Below are 21,206 nucleotides of genomic sequence, written 5' to 3'. Positions count from 1 at the left end.
TCACTTGGCTGAGAAGCAACCCCACACATGAATGGTCTCAGGAAGCTTTACTGTTGGCATGACACTTGACTGATGGTAGCGCTCACCTTGTCTTCTCCGGACAAGCTTTTTTCCAGATGCCCCAAACAATCGGAAAGGGGATTCATCAGAGAAAGTGACTTTACCCCAGTCCTCAGCAGTCCAATCCCTGTACCTTCTGCAGAATATCAGTCTGTCCTGATTTTTTTCCTTGAGAGAAGTGGCTTCTTTGCTGCCCTTCTTGACACCGGGCCATCCTCCAAAAGTCTTCACCTCACTGTGCATACAGATGCACTCACACCTGCCTGCTGCCATTCCTGAGCAAGCTCTGTACTGGTGGTGCCCTGATCCCGCAGCTGAATCAACTTTAGGAGACGGTCCTGGCACTTGCTGGACTTTCTTGGGCGCCCTGAAGCCTTCTTCACAACAATTGAACTGCTCTCCTTGAAGTTCTTGATGATCCGATAAATGGTTGATTTAGGTGCAATCTGACTGGCAGCAATATCCTTGCCTGTGAAGCCCTTTTTGTGCAAAGCAATGATGACCGCACGTGTTTCCTTGCAGGTAACCATGGCTGACAGGGGAAGAACAATGATTCCAAGCACAACCCTCCTTTTGAAGCTTCCAGTCTGTTATTCGAACTCCATCAGTATGACAGAGTGATCTCCAGCCTTACACCTGTGTTAACGAGAGAATCACTGACATGATGTCAGCTGGTCCTTTTGTGGCAGGGCTGAAATTCAGTGGAAATGTTTTTGGGGGATTCAGTTCATTTGCATGGCAAAGAGGTGACTTTGCAATGAATTGCAATTCATCTGAACACTTTTCTTAACATTCTGGAGTATATGCAAATCGCCATCATACAAACTGAGGCAGCAGACTTTTGAAAATTAATATTTGTGTCATTCTCAAAACTTTTGGCCACGACTGTATACACACACACACACACACACACACAATTGAGGATACTTTGAGATTCACAATGTCTCGCTACAGGGAGTCTGGAGACCCAAGAGTCTCATTAAAAGGTCCAGTGTAGTCAAAAATGTGATTTTCCTGTGTTTTATATAAATTTCCACACTAATTTGGAATAATACTGTGAAATTATGATAATGCCCTTTTTAGTGTAAGAGCTGTTTCAAAAGACTGCCTGAAATGTTTTGGTGAATGTAGTTTTGGCCTGTCTGGTAAATTAGTTAATAGATCAATAAGAAAGAGAGTTCCAAACCTCCCCCTCCTCACTCAGACCACTCACAGACAGTCCTAGCAAAAGTCTTGCTTTAGAAATTGCCCTTTGTCAAGAAAATATTTGTTTCTTTTTGACCCTTTGAATAGAAAACAATCACAGTAAGGTAGTTAATTGTCACCCAGAAATGATATTGCGATTAAAAACGGCTGCATTGGTCTTTTAAAAGGAATTATACATCACCCAGAATTCCAACCTTCAGTTCCCCAAATTCCTCGGGCCAAAAACAAAATGGCCTGTATGAATCATGGTGCCTCGGTTGGCAAGAGGGAGAATGGGTGTAAGCCTTGCTGAGACATCATAAACCTTCACTGTGCAACACATAACCGCACGCACACAGTAAAAAAAAAAACTGTCTAGGTAGATCAACAACAGCCCAGGTGGGTTGTCAGTATTCAAAGTCATTAAAGGTTTTTGCAAGATTCATACTGTGAAGCTGCTGGAGGACTGACATCAGGTTTGTGATATAGGTTTTGAATACTCTTCACAAAACAATTCTCTGAAGTATTTCCATTAGAAATAGAGCAATAGTGATGACACTGGCAGTAAGCACTGCTATAACTGAACAAAGATATAAACGCAACATGCAACAATTTCACTGCGTTACTGTTCATAAGGAAATCAGTCAACTTAAATTAATTAATTAGGCCTTCATTTATGCATGGGCCATGGCCACTCACTTGGAGCCAGGCCCAGCCAATCAGAATGAGTTTTTCTCCACAAAAGGGCTTTATTACAGACAGAAATACTCCTCAGTTTCACCAGCTGTCCGGGTGGCTGGTCTCAGACAATCCCGGAGGTAAAAAAGCCGGATGTCCTTTTATTTCAGCTCATGAAACACAGCAGCAACACTTACCTTTCGCGTTTATATTTTTGTTCAATATATATGGAAGAAAACTGAACATTCTAAGAGAAAATACCAGTACCACAACAAACAGCTCATCCAACAACTGATGAGAAAACACAACTTCGCCAATGCCTTCTGAAGGTTATTAGGAAAATGCCAGAAAGCCATGCAGCCACCAATAAACATCACCTTACCTGATTAGTCTAAGAGGCTTCTACAAAGCCGAGCGCAGTAGATACAATAATGGAGTTTCTTAATTATTTGTATAATTTTATTTTTTACATTGTTGTTACTTTCTCTGCTTTGTGGAACAAAGTAGGGATCTGAGAGCACCCACTGGACATGTCATGTGTTGCTAACTGGAACAATGTGGTTAATTTGCTGATAATGTAAGTGACAATGCTCTAAAGATATTTTGTCAGCATTTTGCCCAAGTTCATTTCAGTGAGCAAAGCTTTGATGAAATGTATTTTTTAAACTTTTCTCCTATTGTTGAATTTGAACGTCAAAAGTATTTGAACATTCTCAAACTTGTTACCAGACCATTTCTTTCAGTCAACATCTCACATTAAACCTCTCTCTAAGTGTCTTTCTCTCTTGCTGAGTGTGTCACTCTTTCTCAGTGTGTCTCTCTCAGTCGCTATATGTCTCTGAGTATCTATTTTTCAGGGTTGTGTCTCTCCCAGTGTGTGTGTGTGTCTCAATGAGTCTCCCTCTCTGATGGTCTGTCTCCGTCTCCCCCTCTGAGTTTCAGTGTGTGTCTCCCTCTTATGAGTCTCTCATTCATAAACTCCATCTTTCAACCCATCTCATCTGTAAAGTCAAACACACATTACTTGTTAGTGGGCGCCGAGTCATCCTGACAAAGATCCACCGTTGGAACAAAACACTGGTCTAGTTTAATAAAAGGTATTATATGTTGGCGGAGCAATCATCATTGTGGACCGGGACCTACTTCATTACTCCAAGTCAGACAGTTACTTAAGAGCCCATGATCCCATGGTTACGCTGAACCACTCCAGACAATGCCCATCTCCTACAGCTTGCTCATTCCATTCACACATAGGCCAGGCTATGAAACACAATAATTACACTTAATGGTATGAGTAGGCCTAAGTGTTGGAGGCCAGATTGTGATGGCTGAGTCCTAATGAGTGCTGCAAAAGGAAATCATCATTAATGCTGAGCACAAAGAAAGACAATCTTCTCTGGAAAAGGGAGGGGGTCTGTTGCCAAAGAAACCACTTCTCCCCTTATTTTAATAATATAATCCTCCTCTGCTAATTGTGGGTTATGCTGATAGCTTTGGATTAAACCCAAACTGCTGTGACTGTGAGTAACCATGTGATGAGGATCGTATCTGCGCACTGCACTCACACGCAGAGGCACAGACACAAGAGCATGTGCACGCACGCGCATGCACACATGGCATGCACGCAGACAAACACATATGTCAGTGTGTAGATACTTTCTTTGGATTTGCTCAGAACACAGCATCCCTCCTTTTTCTCTTACCCGTTTTGGCATTGTTCCATGTAGACTTGCCATCAATCTTCAGTATGTCCATATCCCTCCCTCATCGGCATCCCTTACACAGACTGCCAAATTATCCTCTAATTACACATCTCCCCATTTGTTATGTGACCACTGGTCCTCCAGAGACCACCTCAACATCATTTCCTTGAACCCACTGTTAGCCGAGGTTGTAAATGTGTCTCGTCCACAATGAGAAACAGACTCTGGGCTGTTTCTGCCTGCCTGCTGCTCGTCATAACGCATGCAACCTTATTGGCTGTTGTTTCTCCTCTTATATTTGTGATATTCTAAAAGCTGAAATATGCTTGCAGTGTTTCTCCTACTCTTGCCTAGGTGGGTATGACCTTCCTGGTGTACACTCACCTACAGCTTTGGCTTCAATTGGTTTGCAAATCTTAATATCAACAAGCCCAGAGAATCACTGTTGCATCGCATTTGAACACCACCTGTAACTGTCTAGGAAAAACACTGGTTTCCATAGCAAAGCTCTCCTATCATTTGAACAATTAACTAAATCTATGGCTATTCCCACAGTCCCTATCATGAGCTGAAAACATGGAGACAGGAGGAGCCGCAAAAAGGCACCATGAAATATTAATCTATTGTAAACTCATTATGTTGCTGGGAGCACCCGCACAGTCTTGCCTGGCTAAGTGGTGATTGATTGCTTTGGACTGTGGAGAGTGTGCAACAGCCAGAAACGCTACAGGTAGGTGTGTGTGTGTGTGTGTGTGTGTAGGTGGGAGAAAATGCTCCTGCGTGTGTCTGAGGTTTCATGTAGGGCACCATTTCCACAGCAGCAAAGAAGGAATCTAGTGTCTTCATTATCAACCACTCAGGTCAGTTTCAATACAGAACAATACTGTATAGGTTAGTGTACAAAATACATTGATAATGAAGCAGATAAAAAAAACAATATTCATTCAGGCAGTATCAATAGACAGCTTCCATGTGATGTCAGGCAAATAAACAAAAAAAACAAATACCCTAATCTCACATTTATTCATTTGGATTATAAAAAAGGAACGGGGGAACATCCCTGGAGATACAAATCGACCTATCTGACAAAACTTCAAAGAAAGTGTTTTAATTATGTAAACAGCTGAGGATTATCTTTAATTACAATGCCGCTAACAGACCAAGCCTCGTCTATCCAGAGTGACTGACTGTACAAGACTCACTCAGATATTCTTTAAGTCCTCATATATATATATATATATATATATATATATAATTATTTTTAAAAACATTATACTACACTGAACAAAAATATAAACGCAACATGTAAAGTGTTGGTTTCATGTTTCATGAGCTGAAACAAAAAGCTTATTTAGCTCAAATGTTGGCCACAAATTTGTTTACATCCCTGTTAGTGAGTATTTCTCCTATTACACAGATGCACCTTGTGCTGGGGGAAATAAAATGCCACTCTAAAATGTGCAGTTGTCACACAACACAATGCCACAAGTTGAGGGAGCACGCAATTGGCATGCTGACTGCAGGAATGTCCACCAGAGCTGTTGCCAGATCCTGATCAACTCTATACGAAGAAGATGTGCCGCGCTACATGAGGAAAATGGTGGTCACATCAGATACTGACTGGTTTTCTGATCCTCACCTCTACCTTTTTTAAGGTATCTGTGGCCAACAGATGCATATCTGTTCCCAGTCATGTGAAATCCATAGATTAGTGCCTAATGAATTTATTTCAATGTACTGATTTTCTTACATGAACTGTAACTCAATAAAATCTTTGAAATTGTTGCATGTTGCATTTATTTTTTTGTTTAGTATTAATTTGCAGACTGCAAATTGACCACAAGAACCCCAAACAGATATAATATGACTAAAGCAATCATTTCAAACCTTGCTTACATTTGTATACAATCACGTGTTCTCTATTATGCGTGGGAATACTTAGGAACAGATTTCCAAAATTAAAATCACAGATTTCCCAAATTAAAATCACAAAAAAAAATGTGGGGGGGGGGGGCAAATAAAACTAATCTCATAGGAATTGAGCGCCCAGAATTTGACAATGGATGGATAATCCCCAAAATACAATGAATGTACGGTACATAACAATTTCCTTTTCGCCTTTCAGAAACAGTGGCAATCTTTTAGGGTCAAATGTTTCTATTTTTTAAATACTGTAAACTGTCCTTATAAGATAAGATTTCTGAACAATATTAAACTAACTGTTGTGCTGTCAAGCCATCAGCCAGCCTGTACGAATATGTGTTCATGTACAGTGGTGGCTCGCTCCAGTCCACATGCATGGCCATTGACAGAAACATTGTATATGATGGATTCCAGTGTGCCTGATGAAACTCTGCATTTGCACGGTAACAGCGTTGAGGAACGGTGGCCCACTTAAAAGGTCAATATAAAATCGACCCCAATCAAATAAACAAACAGTCTAAATGCAGGCTGCCCACTTAAAAGGAGGGGCCACTGTTCCAATGCCTTTTATTGCTGGTGCCTAACCACTGTGGTCGTGGTCCTAAGTATTCTCTATCTGCCCCCTTAACTCATGTCCTTTCCTTCATCCACACTGAAAGAAGAGTTCACCAAGTCAGTTAGGCTACTTGTGTATTGCATTCACCTATCCAGTGTTTTCAGATCCTTTGCAGATGAAGGAAAGGAGTCAAGGGTAGTAAGGAAGCCACATCAGACTGTTGGGACACCCGTAGCTCACCAGTGTTTTCAGATACTGTGCAGATGAAGGAAAATAGACAAGCAAAGCCACTTCAGACTGTTGGGACACACAAGAAGCGTAAAAAACCAAACGGTTATCTGTGGGGCCAAAAATAAAAATTAGGCCTTCTTTGTTATTTCAAATAGTGCATTTAGTTATAGGGTAGATTTCTAGGAAACGTTTGAGTTTAAATTTAATATGATTCTTTAGAACAAACTAAACAAGCACGTCTATCGCATGGGCTGAAGGAAGGAATCTGAACACATGCATCAGAACACAACTGCACGCACACAAAGTTTGAAGTCATTGCAGAGACAAGATGGCCCATCATCGTGAGTGCAATCTCAGTTGTTTGTTCTAAAATAATAACTTCAACAGACGGGTCAGGGAGGGAGACAGAGCCACACATAGTTAGCGGTTGGTATTTATCCTCTTTAGAGAGATAACGCCGTGGATACAAATGCATTTCATTTCAGCCAAAGACAGCAAATCATTAGTGGTTCGACAACACTGCCCACTGTGCCCTTGAAGGCCTGTTTGTGGTGGCAGAGAGCAAACAGCAGTAAACAGAGGAAAGTGCTGGAGGACGACCAACTTAGCTGGTTAAAAAGGGATGCACGGCCACTGACTTCCACTCGGAGCCACTAGCCAAGGAGAGACATAGTTGGGGCCATATGGGGCGACGGTTAATGGGCTACCAGAATGACATGGTAGGTCCTCTGTAGTTCAGTTGATAGCACCAGGATAGTGGGTTTGATTTCCAGGACCACTAATATGTAAAAATGTATGCATGCATGACTAAGTGACTCTGGGTAAAATTGTCTGCTAAATGAGGGCTCTAGTTTACAGTGCGACCATTTTACTTGCATATGTGGCTAAATATTTAGCTGTGCCATGCACCAGTGCGCCTAGAATTTTCTTTGAAATAATCACCCAGATAATTGTTGCAATGATTACTTCACTCTACCACAGCCGCTGAGTTTCAAGAAGAATACATGACTGTCATGCTTGCATCATTGCCACAAAGAAAACGGTTTGTTACATCAAATAGTTCTTTGTGCTCCTACATTTATTTTTGTGCTCATACATTTTTCAACTTAGCTGCAAATGTGGTCGTGGTAAAAAAGGTCAGCATGTGCTAAATGGTATACATTATTATTATTGTTATTATTATGGTAGAGACAGTATGTTTGTTACTGTAGCTGTCAGGGCAACACTTCAGACTGCAGGAATGGTATGCTAGTGCTCATTTGGTCACTGTGTATAGACCAGATTTAGACTAAATAAACATTTTATAAAAGGTCAGCATCCATTGCGTGGTGCTTGATTAGTTACTACTTTTAGAAGTGTTTGCTATTTCACTAGAGGCAGATAGATCCCCTGGTGAGCATTATGGTAGTTCAACATGCATGTGAGATGGTCAGCGATCATACTGTGCAGGTTTACCCTGTTATGACAGACTTGATTCGCAGCATGATTCCCTATATACCACTATTTGTCCTCCCTAGAGTCCAGGCATTTAACAGATGAAGGTGTCAGTGCAAAACAGTCAACCTGTCAATTGTAGTTTGAGGCCTGATGGCCTAATGTCCCCCTATGGAGTGTAGATTTTCCATCTGGCCGCCACCTAGTTGAGGGACCCTCGAGGTCTAACAATTTTACAGGTAGATAAATCAATCAATTGTGTCAATCAATATTTCAATCCACAGGTCAATGTTGGAAAGGTGAGAGGCTGTCAATTGGCACAACTCAATAATGTTCAAGTTATTTTAAGTGAAGGATCGCGATGACTCCAATGTAAGGCTGTTTCTCTAAGGGTTGATTTCCTCCTCTTCGTCTGAAGAGGAGGTGTAGCAGGGATCGAACCAAAACGCAGCGTGGTAAGTGTCCATATCGTTTTTAATAACAAAACCACTGAACACTATGAAATATAAAAACAATAAACGAATACGTGAAATGACAAAACCGAAACAGTACCGTGTGGTGAAAAACACAGACACGGAAACAAACACCCACAAACAAACAGTGAAACCCAGGCTACCTAAGTATGATTCTCAATCAGAGACAACTAACGACACCTGCCTCTGATTGAGAACCATACTAGGCCGAAACATAGAAATCCCAAAATCATAGAAAAACAAACATAGACTGCCCACCTCAACTCACGCCCTGACCATACTAAATAACGACAAAACAAAGGAAATAAAGGTCAGAACGTGACAGTTGGATTTCACAGAATACATACAATCCACAGGAGATTTTGAGGGGTAAAGTGAAAAGGACAGGTTGTCAGGGAGGGGTAAAGTGAAAAGGACAGGTTGTCAGGGAGGGGTAAAGTGGAAAGGACAGGTGGTCAGGGAGGGGTAAAGTGGAAAGTACAGGTTGTCAGGGAGGGGTAAAGTGGAAAGGACAGGTTGTCAAGGAGGGGTAAGGTGAAAAGGACAGGTTGTCAAGGAGGGGTAAAGTGGAAAGGACAGGTTGTCAGGGAAAACTTACTGTTGGCAAACCTGGAATTAAAGCTCAATCTGTCTACCATCACACTATTTTATGGAAACAGATCCAATAATAAAATAATACATGCTGACTACTGATGTTGCTTTGGTGGTGTACACTTTCCTCAATGTTACGATTGAATGGAAATGTAATCTCATCTTTCATAGTAAGAAAAGTATAATATGAATATTACTAGTGAATATATTCACATAACACATCAAGAGTAATCTGTTAGTTCCCAATTTGCTTACTTAAATGTTATTTGGTAAGGTAAGAAATTAAGTCATAACCTATACAAACCTTTATCGGTAGACTTTTAACTATACTGAGGGAAAACAAGGCCCTTTTAAACCGCTGTGCATGATGGGATTTAGAGAATAAAAGTGTACTACAGTGGAACCATGTTCTCAAAACGGATTCAACAGCTGTGTTCTCAATTACCTAGCAGTATTGAGTGTTTTGTAGAGCACAGCTGCAGGGCATGTTGAACATGAATAAAGCCACCATTTGCAAAGCCAGCTATATTATACCATAACACACAAGGTAGAAGGATTTTGCTTAGCCCCACGATGAGACCTTTATGAGTAATAATAATAACATAGTAATATAGCCCCAATTGTATGCCATTTAGCAGATGCTTTTATCCAAATCACAGTAGAGCATGCATCGATTTTCGTGTGAGTGGCTACAGCAACACCCACAGCCCTAAAGTTGCAACGCCATGCTCTACCAACTGAGCAAGTGTCATTCAGAAGTAGGGCTCATATGGGTCTAGGCTAGGGTTTGCTTTGCAGACAGCATTGATTTGCTTTTCCTTAATACTTATAAATACAACCGGACACACCTTTAAAGTGTTAACACCTCTGTAATGGGTATACTACAAGCATTTTTCAGTAAAGAGACGCCTCCTCTCCAGCAGAATGAGAAATATGACACTGCAAATCAACGGTGCAAGGTAGACTAGAAACCTCTACGTTTTTGAAGCCAAGCCCAAATCATCATAAAATTAAGACACCAGGTAGGGCTTTCACACAGGGGTCCCAGGGAACTTTCTGAATGAGTATTCAGTAAAGGGAGCCAGTGACGCCTGACACATGGAGATTGGAAATCCAACCCAGCGGTTCCCCAGTCCCCACGAAATATCAGTAATATCCTGAGATTCATAGCTTTAGGAGAGGTTAAAATTTCATGAGCCCTTTCAAGAGCTAACAGATCAAAAGGCCAGTTTTGCCCTCAAAGCTTAATAAGCACAACATAAGATAGAAACTAAGGCTTATAATTGAACCCAGCATTAATATCAATCAGTGCCCTATGGAAAAAGACAACTAGAAAACTTTCATTCATTCACTAATAATATGCTTTTTTCATGATAACACTAGGCTCCATACTCAGGCTATACAACTGCAAAGCACATGGTAGATGAGAGAGGAGGTATAATTTGAAAACATATCCCCTTGCATGGGTGTGATCTGTCATTAAATAATGTAATCTCATCAACAGCTTGCCTACAACAGCCGGATATAATCCAGTTACTGAAAAAAGTATTCGATTCTGTTTCCAATGCATTTACTGTTCCGCAGTTATTCAAACGCTAAAAACGCACGTTGAAACCAATACTTTAAAAAGACGGGATTGTTTACAAGCGAACACGTCGTTTAAATCTGACCTTTCGAATTCAACAAAACACGTATTTCTTACCATTACGTTCCCTTGCATTTTGGCAGTCTCTATTAGGTTCTTTTCCTTCATTTTTTTCTGTAGAAAGGATCCTCTGTTCAGGATATTCTCGTCGTTAGAATAGTTTTGGACCGCTTCTTCCACGGTCTACGCCGGTTCTGTGAGACCCTGGGTTTGGCTTCTAGTTCATCAGTGGGTGGGCTTACTACGCATTGGTGAGGCACATGCGTTGATTTTTCTTAAATATCCTGTTGATTGATGGCTGAGTCAGTGCCTGTCTTTTACTACGAAGTAAAATATGTAGCCGTGAGTTGTACACAAAGGCTATCATATATAATCTCCATAATATGGGACACCACCACGTTCACTCCGGCTGCTCCGGGTCCTATTTGTTTGAACGGAACATAAGAATCCGCTCCCAGCCTCGAACAGCTACCCATAGTTGACAGTCAGCGCGTGTTGTGCGTGCTGCCACCGGAATAAAGATAACATTCAATTTCCCATGGACTGCATGTTAATTTATGTTCGTTGAGGCTTTGACTCATAATATTTTTCATTTCAATACATTTCCTCGGCTTCATTTATAGCCTACAATTGCTATCTGTAAACACATGGAGACATTGCCGCAAAAATGTTAATATGAATCACATACACACATTTCCCCAGAGACAAAAGTAAACCTAATGAGAATACACCATTGTCACAATAAATTAGTTTATGATATATGTGTTTAATAACAAACGTTTGATGGCCACTGGAGAAATTGTAACAAACGCAATTATGAGGCAGCAACATAGTATTGGGTCAATGATGGCAACATCTAATGTCTTTTCATGTTGGTGTAACAATAGCAATACATTCCCAACCACATGATGAATAGCAACACATCTGTGTGGACCCATTGGTTCATAGTTTAACCTTGTTCAAATCTTTAGCAGGCATAAAATATTTATCTAAGACCAGGTTGATTTGTCGTAACAAAGGACGATTACTGGGGCAATTTATACTGAACAAAAAATATAAACGCAACATGTAAAGTGTTGGTCCCATGTGTTCCAGATGCACAAAAATGCTTATTAATCTACAATGTTGTGCACAAATTTGTTTACATCCCTGTTAGTGAGCATTTTATCCTTTGTCAAGATAATCCATCCACCTGACAGGTGTGGCATATCAAGAAGCTGATTAAACAGCATGATCATTACACAGGTACAATAAAAGGCCACACAAAAATGTGCAGTTTTGTCACACAACACAATGACACAAGTTGAGGGTGCATGCAATTGGCATGCTGACTGCAGGGATGTCAACCAGAGCTGTTGCCAAATAATTTAATGTAAATTTTTCTACCAAAAGCCATGGTCTGCGTCCAATTAGAGAATTTGGCAGTACGTCCAACCGGCCCCACGGCAACTAAGGACCTCCACATCCGGCTTCTTCACCTACGGGATTGTCTGAGACCAGCCACCCTGAGGAGTATTTTTGTCCGTAATGAAGCAAGTTTGTGAGGAAAAACTCAGTCTGGTTGTCTGGGCCTGGTTCCGCAGTGGGTGGCCCTGGCTCCCAAGTGGGTGGGCATATGCCCTCCCAGGCCCACCCATGGCTGCGCCCCTGCCCAGTTATGTGAACCCCATAGATTAGGACCTAATGAATTTATTTAAATTCACTGATTTCCTTATATGAACTGTAACTCAGTAAAATTGTAGACATTTTTGCATGTTGCATTTATATATTTTTTTCAGTGTACATTGGTGGTTAGGAGAACTAATGACAAAGGTTAGGATCATTTATGTAAAAGGTTAAGAGAACTAAAACGACAAAGTTTAGGAGAATTTATACACAGCAGGTTAGGTAAATTGGGTTAAGGTAAGAATAAGGGTTAGCTAAAATGCTACAGTTGTCCCAGACACGACTGGAACACGCAACCTTTGGATTGCTAGATGGTCAAGCTAAGCAACCTCCCCCTACCAACCTCCCTACTTTAGTTTCTGTCTAAAGTAACTAGACCATTAGTACATATCATACGTCTTGGAGGTGCTCAGAAATACGTATAGCATGTTTCGTATAGCTATGAGGCCAAGCTGACTGAAATAGCCATATGTCTTCTACAATCAATGCCCCTGACCACACACACGTTGATTAGGATCTCTATTGGCTAATAAAGATGGGCTTGGGTAGCCTATTGGACTGAAGTTCAGAGACCCCATCAGTCAGAGGGACTCCCTTGGGCTACCACAAGCTTTTGCCACATTACATAGAAAGATGTAGCAATTGCACCATCCAATATTGCAGCATCCAAACAATACTGTGAATCTACAATGACTTTAAATAAGAACTAGACTTGACTTATGTTGAGGGTTAGCTTACAAGGGAAACTTACTTTACCCAACTCCCCAAAACTTACCACAGAAACATAAAATCCAAATCTCATTATGGAGTCCAACCAATTTCAGAAACCTTCAAGTGGACATCCAACCAAAGGCTTAAGATCTGCCACATGGCCAATGGCTGTCAGCCTGCCATTTTTACTGATTCTTCCTCTGCCATGAGTCGGTAGTCCCTTCTATCTCTGGCCAGCATTCACAAACCCATGTTGGTGCCCGTTGTTGCTTTCTCACAGGGAAAAACCACCTGCAATGAAGAACTGTGACTCACAGAATGCAAAGTAAGTGGTCAACGCCTAGCTATCGACCAACGGGGAGCACCCACTGTATGGAACTATAAAACGTGCTCCAAACGAACAAACTGCAAAAGCCTGAATCAGATTCAGCCCCCGGTAGTGGACAGCGACATACACTAAACTTCAGAATTCAAATTAGTTTATTAGGCTCCCTATTAGCTACTGCAAATGCAGCAGCTACTCTTCCTGGGGTCCACATAAAACATACAAATACATTACGAAGTATAGCACAGTAATGGACTAGAACAATATAAGATAATACATTCAATGAAAATTAAGAAATACAAATTAAATAAGAGTTACGCTTCAAACACACAGACAGCGTCATTGCATTTTGGTACACCAGAATTACATTCATTTCCAATGAAACGCTGCATTTGCCTTGCATCTTTGCGTTGCAGAGGCAGTTGCAGTGCGTTCGGTGTGGTGCATACGTTGGATTTATCGAACGTATGCGTCAAACTGTACGCATTGACGGCTTGACAGAAATGGTAGTAGGAGGTGCATACATATCCAGATGATGCTGCATACTATTTTGCGCAATGACACTGTCCGTGTGTTTGAAGTGTTATAGTACCAGTCAAAAGTTTGGACACAGCTACTCTTTCAAGGGTTGTTTAGTTTTTTTTACCATTTTCTACATTATAGAATAGCAAAGATATCAAAACTATGAAATAACACATGGAATGATGTAGAAACCAAAAAAGTGTTAGACAAATCAAAATGTATTTTATATTTGAGATTCCTTAAAGTAGCCACCCTTTGCCTTGACAGCTTTGCACACTTGGCATTCTCTCAACCAGATCATGAGCTAGTCACCTGGAATGCTTTGCAATTAAAAGTTCATTTGTGGATTTCTTTCCTTCTTAATGCCTTTGAGCCAATAATTTGTGTTATGACAAGGTAGGGTTGGTATACAGAATATAGCCCTATTTGGTCAAATACCAAGTCCATATTATGGCAAGAACAGCTCAAATAAGCAAAGAGAAATGACAGTCCATCAATACTTTAAGATATGAATGTCAGTCAATCCGTAAAATGTCAAGAAATGTTCAAGTTTCTTTAAGTGCAAAACCCATCAAGCGCTATGATGAAATTGGCTCTCATGAGGACCGCCACAAGAAAGGAATACCCAGAGTTACCTCTGCAGCAGAGGATACGTTTATTAGAGTTAACTGCACCTCAGATTGCAGTCCAAATAAATGCTTCACATAGTTCAAGTAACAGACACATCTCAGCAGCAATTGTTCAGAAGAGACTGCGTGAATCAGGCCTTCATGGTCGAATTGCTGCAAAGAAACCACCAACTGTTCAGAGGAGACTGTGTGAATCAGGCCTTCATTGTCGAATTGCTGCAAAGAAACCACTACTAGGACACCAATAAGAAGAAGAGACGCACCTGGGCCAAGAAATACAAGCAATGGACATTAGAGCGGTGGAAATCTGTCCTTTGGTCTGATGAGTCTAAATTTGAGATTTTTGGTTCCAACCGCCGTGTCTTTGTGAGAAGGAGTAGTTGAACAGATTATTTCTGCATTAGTGATTTATTTAGAATTCAAGGCACACTTAACCAGCATGGTTACCACAGCATTCTGCAGCGATACACCATCCCATCTCGTTTGGGCTTAGTGGGACTATCATTTGTTTTTCAACAGGACAATGATCCAAAACACACCTCCGGGCTGTGTAAGGGCTATTTGACCAAGAAGGAGCGTGATGGAGTGCTGCATCAGATGACCTGGCATCCACAATCACCCGACCTCAACCCCATTGAGATGGTTTGGGATGAGTTGGACTGCAGAGTGAAGGAAAAGCAGCCAACAAGTGCTCAGCATATGTGGGAACACCTTCAAGACTGTTGGAAAAGCATTCCAGGTGAAGCTGGTTGAGAGAATGCCAAGAGTGTGCAAAGCTGTCATCAACGGCAAAGGGTGGCTACTTTGAAGAATCTAAAATATACTTGGATTTGTTTAACACTTTAACATGATTCCATTTGTGTCATTTCACAGTTTTGATGTCTCTAATATTGTTCTACAATGTAGAAAATAGTACAAATAAAGAAAAACCCTTGAATGAGTAGGTGTGTGCAAACTTTTGACTGGTACTGTATATATAGGACACCAAGAGAAAACAAAAATACTGTTTACACACTATTCATATATAGATATTCTTATATTCAGTACAGTTAAATTATATTTTTAGAAAGAGGCGCTGTGATACAATATGTTTTTTTGATCTGTTTTTTAAGCAAAACTAACTTTTTGCCTGAGTAACCTCTGGTGGCAGAGCATTCCATAATGACATAGCTCTATACATAACTGAGTGACTCATTAAATCTGTTTTTGGTTTGGGTACCGTGAAGAAACCCATAATGGCGTGTCTGGTGGGGTATGTATGTCTATTTTAAGTGTATGCAAATATATTATACAAGTGGTTTCTCCTCAACCATGAAAGACTATCATGCATGTTGTTGATGTTAGTTCCCTGTGTGCAGTTGGGGGCAAGGCATGCTGCTTTGCTTTGAGACAGCTGCAGCTTTTCTAGGTCTTCTTTGCTGCACCTGACTATATTACCGAACAGCAATCAAGATGGGACAACATCAAAGCCTGAAAAACTAGTACAGTTGATATGTGTCCAAAATGCAGAACATCTTTTTATAACAACACATACCTCTCCCCATCTTCACAACAACTTTGTCAATATGACTTGACCATGATAACTGACCATCCAATGTTACTTACTGACTTCAGCTTCTTTAACTTGTTCAAAAGGTCACACCCTTTATGTACAACTCCAGTTGAAGTTTAGGTCTAAGAGAATGCTTTAAACCAAACACAATGCTTTTTTCCCCCCCAGCACCCCATGCCAGTGGACGCAAGATGGTGCTGACATAGATGGTCGCCTCGCTTCAGGTCCTTAGGAAACTATGTTTTTTAAAATGTATTACTTCTTACATTGTTAGCCCAGAAAATCTGAAGTGTTAATACATACAGCCGGGAAGAACTATTGGATATAAAAGCGATGTCAACTTACCAACATTATGACCAGGAATACGTCTTTCCCGAAGCGGACCTACACCCTGGATCTAATCCTAGAGGCCGACCCAAAACAACGTGGTCACCAGAGGAGAGGCAAACGGAGCGGCCTACTGGTAAGACTTAGAAGGTGAGCACACCATCCACCGCTTCCGAGCATATTACTCGCCAATGTCCAATCTCTAGATAACAAGGTGGATGAAATTAGAGCACAAGTTGCCTTCCAGAGAGACATCAGAGATTGTAACATTCTCTGTTCCATGGAAACATGGCTCACTCGGTATATGTTGTCAGAGCCGGTAAAGTCACCCGGTTTCTTCATGCATCGCGCCGACCGAAACAAACATCTCTCTGGTAAGAAGGGCGGGGGTGTATGCCTTAACATACAGGAACTCAAGTCCTTTTGTTCACCTGACCTAGAATTCTTTACAGTTAAATGCCGACCGCATTATCTTCCAAGAGAATTCTCTATGATTATAGTCACAGCTGTGTAAATCCCCCCTCAAGCAGATACCTCGTCGGCCCTGAAATAACTTCACTGAACTCTTTGTAAACTGGAAACCATACATCCTGAGGTTGCATTTATTGTAGCTGGGGATTTTAACAATGCTAACCTGAAAACAAGACTTCCTAAATTCTATCAGCATATCGAATGCTGGATGCTGAACGAGCTGGATGCATTCTGAATGATTGCTTCTCTAACTACCTAGATGCACACAAAGCCCTCCCCCGACCTGCCTTCGGCAAAGCTGACCATGACTCCATTTTGTTGCTCCCAGCCTATAGACAGAAACTGAAACAGGAAACGCCCGTGCTCAGGTCTATCCAACGCTGGTCTGACCAATCGGATTCCACGCTTCAAGATTGCTTCGATCACGTGGACTGGGATATGTTCCGGATAGCCTCAAACAAACAATATTGATGTATATCCTGACTCGATGAGCGAGTTTATTAGCAAGTGCATCGGAGATGTCGTACCCACTGTGACTATTAAAACCTTTCCTAACTAGAAACCGTGGATTGAAGGCAGCATTCCAGCAAAAATGAAAGTGCAAACCACCGCTTTTAATCATTGCAAGGTGACTGGAAACATATGACCGAATACAAACAGTGCAGCTATTCCCACCGCAAGGCAATCAAACAAGCAAAGCATAGAGACAAAATAGAGTCACAATTCAATGGCTTAAACATGAGACGTATGTGGCAGGGTCTACAGTCAATCACGAACTACAAAAAGAAAACCAGCCCCGTCGCGGACATCGGCGTCCTGCTCCCAGACAAATTAAACAACTTCTTTGTTCGCTTTGAGGACAATACAGTGCCACTGACACGGCCCACTACTAAGGCCTGTGGGCTCTCCTTCTCCATGGCCAACGTGAGTAAAATATTTAAATGTGTTAACCCTCGCAAGGCTGCCGGCCCAGACGGCATCCCTAGCCGCGTCCTCAGAGCATGCACAGACCAGCTGGCTGGTGTGTTTACGGACATATTCAATCAATCCCTATCCCAGTCTACTGTCCCCATTTGCTTCAAGATGGCCACCATTGTTCCTGTTCCAAAGAAAGCTAAGGTAACTGAACTAAATTACTATCGCCCGTTGCACTCACTTCTGTCATCATTAAGTGCTTTGAGAGACTAGTTAAGGATCATATCACCTCCACCCTACCTGATACCCTAGTCCCACTCCAATTTGTTTGCCGCCCCAATAGGTCACTGACGATGCAATCGCCATCACACTACACACTGCCCTATCTCATCTGGACAAGAGGAATACCTATGTAAAAATGCTGTTCATTTACTACAGCTCAGTATTTAACATCATAGTACCCTCCAAACTCGTCCTTAAGCTCGAGACACCCCGTCCTGTGCAACTGGGTCCTGGACTTTGACGGGCCGTCCCCCAGGTGGTGAAAGTAGGAAACAACATCGCCATCCGGCTGATCCTCAACACTGGGGCCCTACAAGGGTGCGTTCTCAGCCCTCTCTGTATTCCCTGTTCACCCATGACTGCGTAGCCATGCACGCTTCCAACTCAATCATCAAGTTTGCAGACGACACTACAGTGGTAGGCTTGACTACCAACAATGACGAGATGGCCTACAGGGAGGAGGTGAGGGCCCTCGGAGTGTGGTGTCAGGAAAATAACCTCTCACTCAACGTCAACAAAACAAAAGGAGATGATCATGGACTTCGGGAAACAGCAGAGGGAGCACCCCTCCATCCACATCGATGGGACAGTAGTGGAGAAGGTGGAACGTTTTAAGGTCCTTGGCGTACACATCACGGACAAACTGAAACGGTCCACCCACACAGACAGTGTGGTGAGGAAGACGCAACAGCGCCTCTTCAACCTCAGGAGGCTGAAGAAATTTGGCTTCTCACCTAAAACACTCAAACTTTTACAGATGCACAATTGAGAGCATCCTGTCGGGCTGTATCACCGCCTGGTACGGCAACTTCACCTCCCTCAACTGTAAGGCTCTCCAGGGGGTAGTGCGGTCTGCACAATGCATCACCGGGGACAAACTACCTGCCCTCCAGGACACCTACAACCCCCGATGTCACAGGAAGGCCAAAAAGATCATCAAGGACAACAACCACCCGAGCCACTGCCTGTTCACACCGCAATCATCCAGAAGGTGAGGTCAGTACAGGTGTATCAAAGCTGGGACCGAGAGACTGAAAAACAGCTTCTATCTCAAGGCCATCAGACTGTTAAACAGCCACCACTAACTTTGAGTGGCTGCTGCCAACATACTGACTCATCTCTAGCCACTTTAATAAATGGACTTAATAAAGGTATCACTGGTCACTTTAAATAATGCCACTTTAATAATGTTCATATATCCTACATTACTCATCTCATATGTATATACTGTATTCTATACCATCTACTGCATCTTGCCTATGCCGCACGGCCATCGCTCATCCATATATTTATATGTACATTCTCTTATTCATCCCTTTACATTTGAGTGTATAAGGTAGTTGTTGTGAATTTGTTACTTGTTACAAGATTACTTGTTAGATATTACTACATTGTCAACTAGAAGCACAAGCATTTTGCTACACTCACATTAACATCTGCTAACCATGTGTATGTGACCAATAACATTTGATTTGACATTGAAAGTCTTAGGTACAGCCATCCCCACTGGGAGAACATAAATCCAGTAAGGCCTAAACAGGAAGAAAGAAGCTTTGAAGCCTGGGAGAATAAGTGTCCCTTGAATGGTTCGATAGCCTGTTTTCAGCCACATTTACTTATCCAAACAAACCTTTAGAACTCTAAATGATAGGGGAAAAAATGCAACTCAACGGAAATAGACCTCTCCATGGTTTCTTTGAAGTACCAGCCAAAGTGTAAAGTGTGAACACCCCCCAGTGTTGACCATACTCATTTCCACGACAGCAAGTCGATGGATTCACCGTCTGAAGCTCACAGCAGCGTCTTCCTGACAGAACGTTTTACCTGCTGGGTAGAGAAAACACCATGTCTCATACAAATCAGACTTCAAACTCCCCTCCATTAATTACACAAGAGGGGTGCTGCTACCACAGCAACCTAATAAGAAGTCTGTCCAGGTCAGCCAAGCCATTAGTGTTAAGGGAACTCTTAGTAAATAGACAGATACTGTAGGAGACGGCACTGCCACTTTGCTGTATGAAAATCTTCAATGAACATCCATTGGGGCTCTAAAATAGTAATGTTATTTTGTCACACTGTCAATAACAGAAGTGGGGCGGACAGTGGCATTGTTTCCACTACTGCAGACACCATCTTTAATGACAATGATGAATAGTAAGCCATGCTTCAGGCGACCAAATGTCTGTGGGATGCATGCTATATGTATTACTTTGGGACACATTATGAACTGATCTCGACCCCAAAACCTGTAACTTTAAATCGGTGCCTTAATTGTGCAATAATGGGCTCATCTCATCCCCAAAGTTTAGTTTATTTCCACGTAAGGCACAGTTCTATCCTCATGCCACTGAGGTACGTGGCTACAGAAGAAATCTGTCACAACTATATTGTGGTGGCCATCTGTGTGTGTGCGCATGCATGAGGTTGTGTATATGTATGTGTGTTTTCAGTGACGCAAGAAGGAGTTGTTGACATAGATCCTGGTTACAAATCCAAGACACCAACCAAGTCTTTCTGATGGAGTCTCTGTCCGTGACTGTGTGCAGTTGTGCAATTATGAAAGGAGGTGCTGTGTTGACATGATAGCCCTGAACACATCCAGAATAACACCAAAGAGATGGCTGAACTGAGTAATATTGAATCTACACCTTCAAAGAGTGTGAATGTATGTGTGTATGTCCTCCGTCTCTAGGTGCCCCTGTCCAAGCATGAGCACAGACAAACACCACGGCCATTTTAAGACAGCATATGGAGGCAGACTCAGAAGAAACAAACACTATGGCCATTTCAAGACAACATATGGAGGCAGACTCAGCAAAAGAAAAGCCTAAAGTGATTTTAAAGTACCAAAAGACTGAATTGATCAGCCTAGATTCCCAGTGGAATTAGTAAAGTCAAGGTTCATTCTGGTGACAGCACTCATCCAGCACAATAAACTAAACTGGGACACGCAGAAGTGAAATCAATAGCTTCATTATTAACTGCATTACTCAAGCCAATAATATCCCCCACTCGGTCTTTCTCACTCTCTCTCCCCGACACACCTTAAAGGATATTGAACTCATTTCAAGATGCTGGAATTTATTAAAAGTGATTTACTGTTGTCTCTAACCAGAATCTAATCAACCTGCCAGTGGTCCCCACCTGGCACGATTGGATTGTAGTGTTCTATCATTTCAAAACATCTAATCCTGGACCATTTAACAGCTTTCTTCGGAGCAGATTTATTCGTATAGGCTACAAATGCAAATGTATTTAACTTAATATAGAGACAATCATCAACATGGATTGGAAACCTCTGTCTGTTACCATTCTCTAAAATAATGGG

At 41.8% G+C, this 21,206-nt stretch overlaps 1 protein-coding gene across 2 annotated transcripts in view; it reads right to left on the bottom strand.

Moving 5' to 3' along the window:
- dpp6a (dipeptidyl-peptidase 6a) overlaps positions 1 to 21,206 on the bottom strand; it is a 367,766-nt gene that overhangs the window by 305,212 nt on the left and 41,348 nt on the right. The window contains exon 1 of one of the 2 annotated variants that reach the window (XM_036934926.1): positions 10,537 to 10,985. The exons of the other annotated variant lie outside the window; for it this stretch is intronic. Within the exon in view, the coding sequence (XP_036790821.1) occupies positions 10,537 to 10,587 (51 nt within the window). The 5' untranslated portion in view covers positions 10,588 to 10,985. Of the gene's footprint in view, positions 1 to 10,536; positions 10,986 to 21,206 lie in introns of those variants that run through there. 2 annotated transcript variants of the gene reach the window in all.

Source organism: Oncorhynchus mykiss, chromosome 11, assembly GCF_013265735.2.
Source record: "Oncorhynchus mykiss isolate Arlee chromosome 11, USDA_OmykA_1.1, whole genome shotgun sequence".
Lineage (NCBI taxonomy): Eukaryota > Metazoa > Chordata > Actinopteri > Salmoniformes > Salmonidae > Oncorhynchus > Oncorhynchus mykiss.
This window is presented reverse-complemented; position numbering and strand designations above follow the sequence as displayed.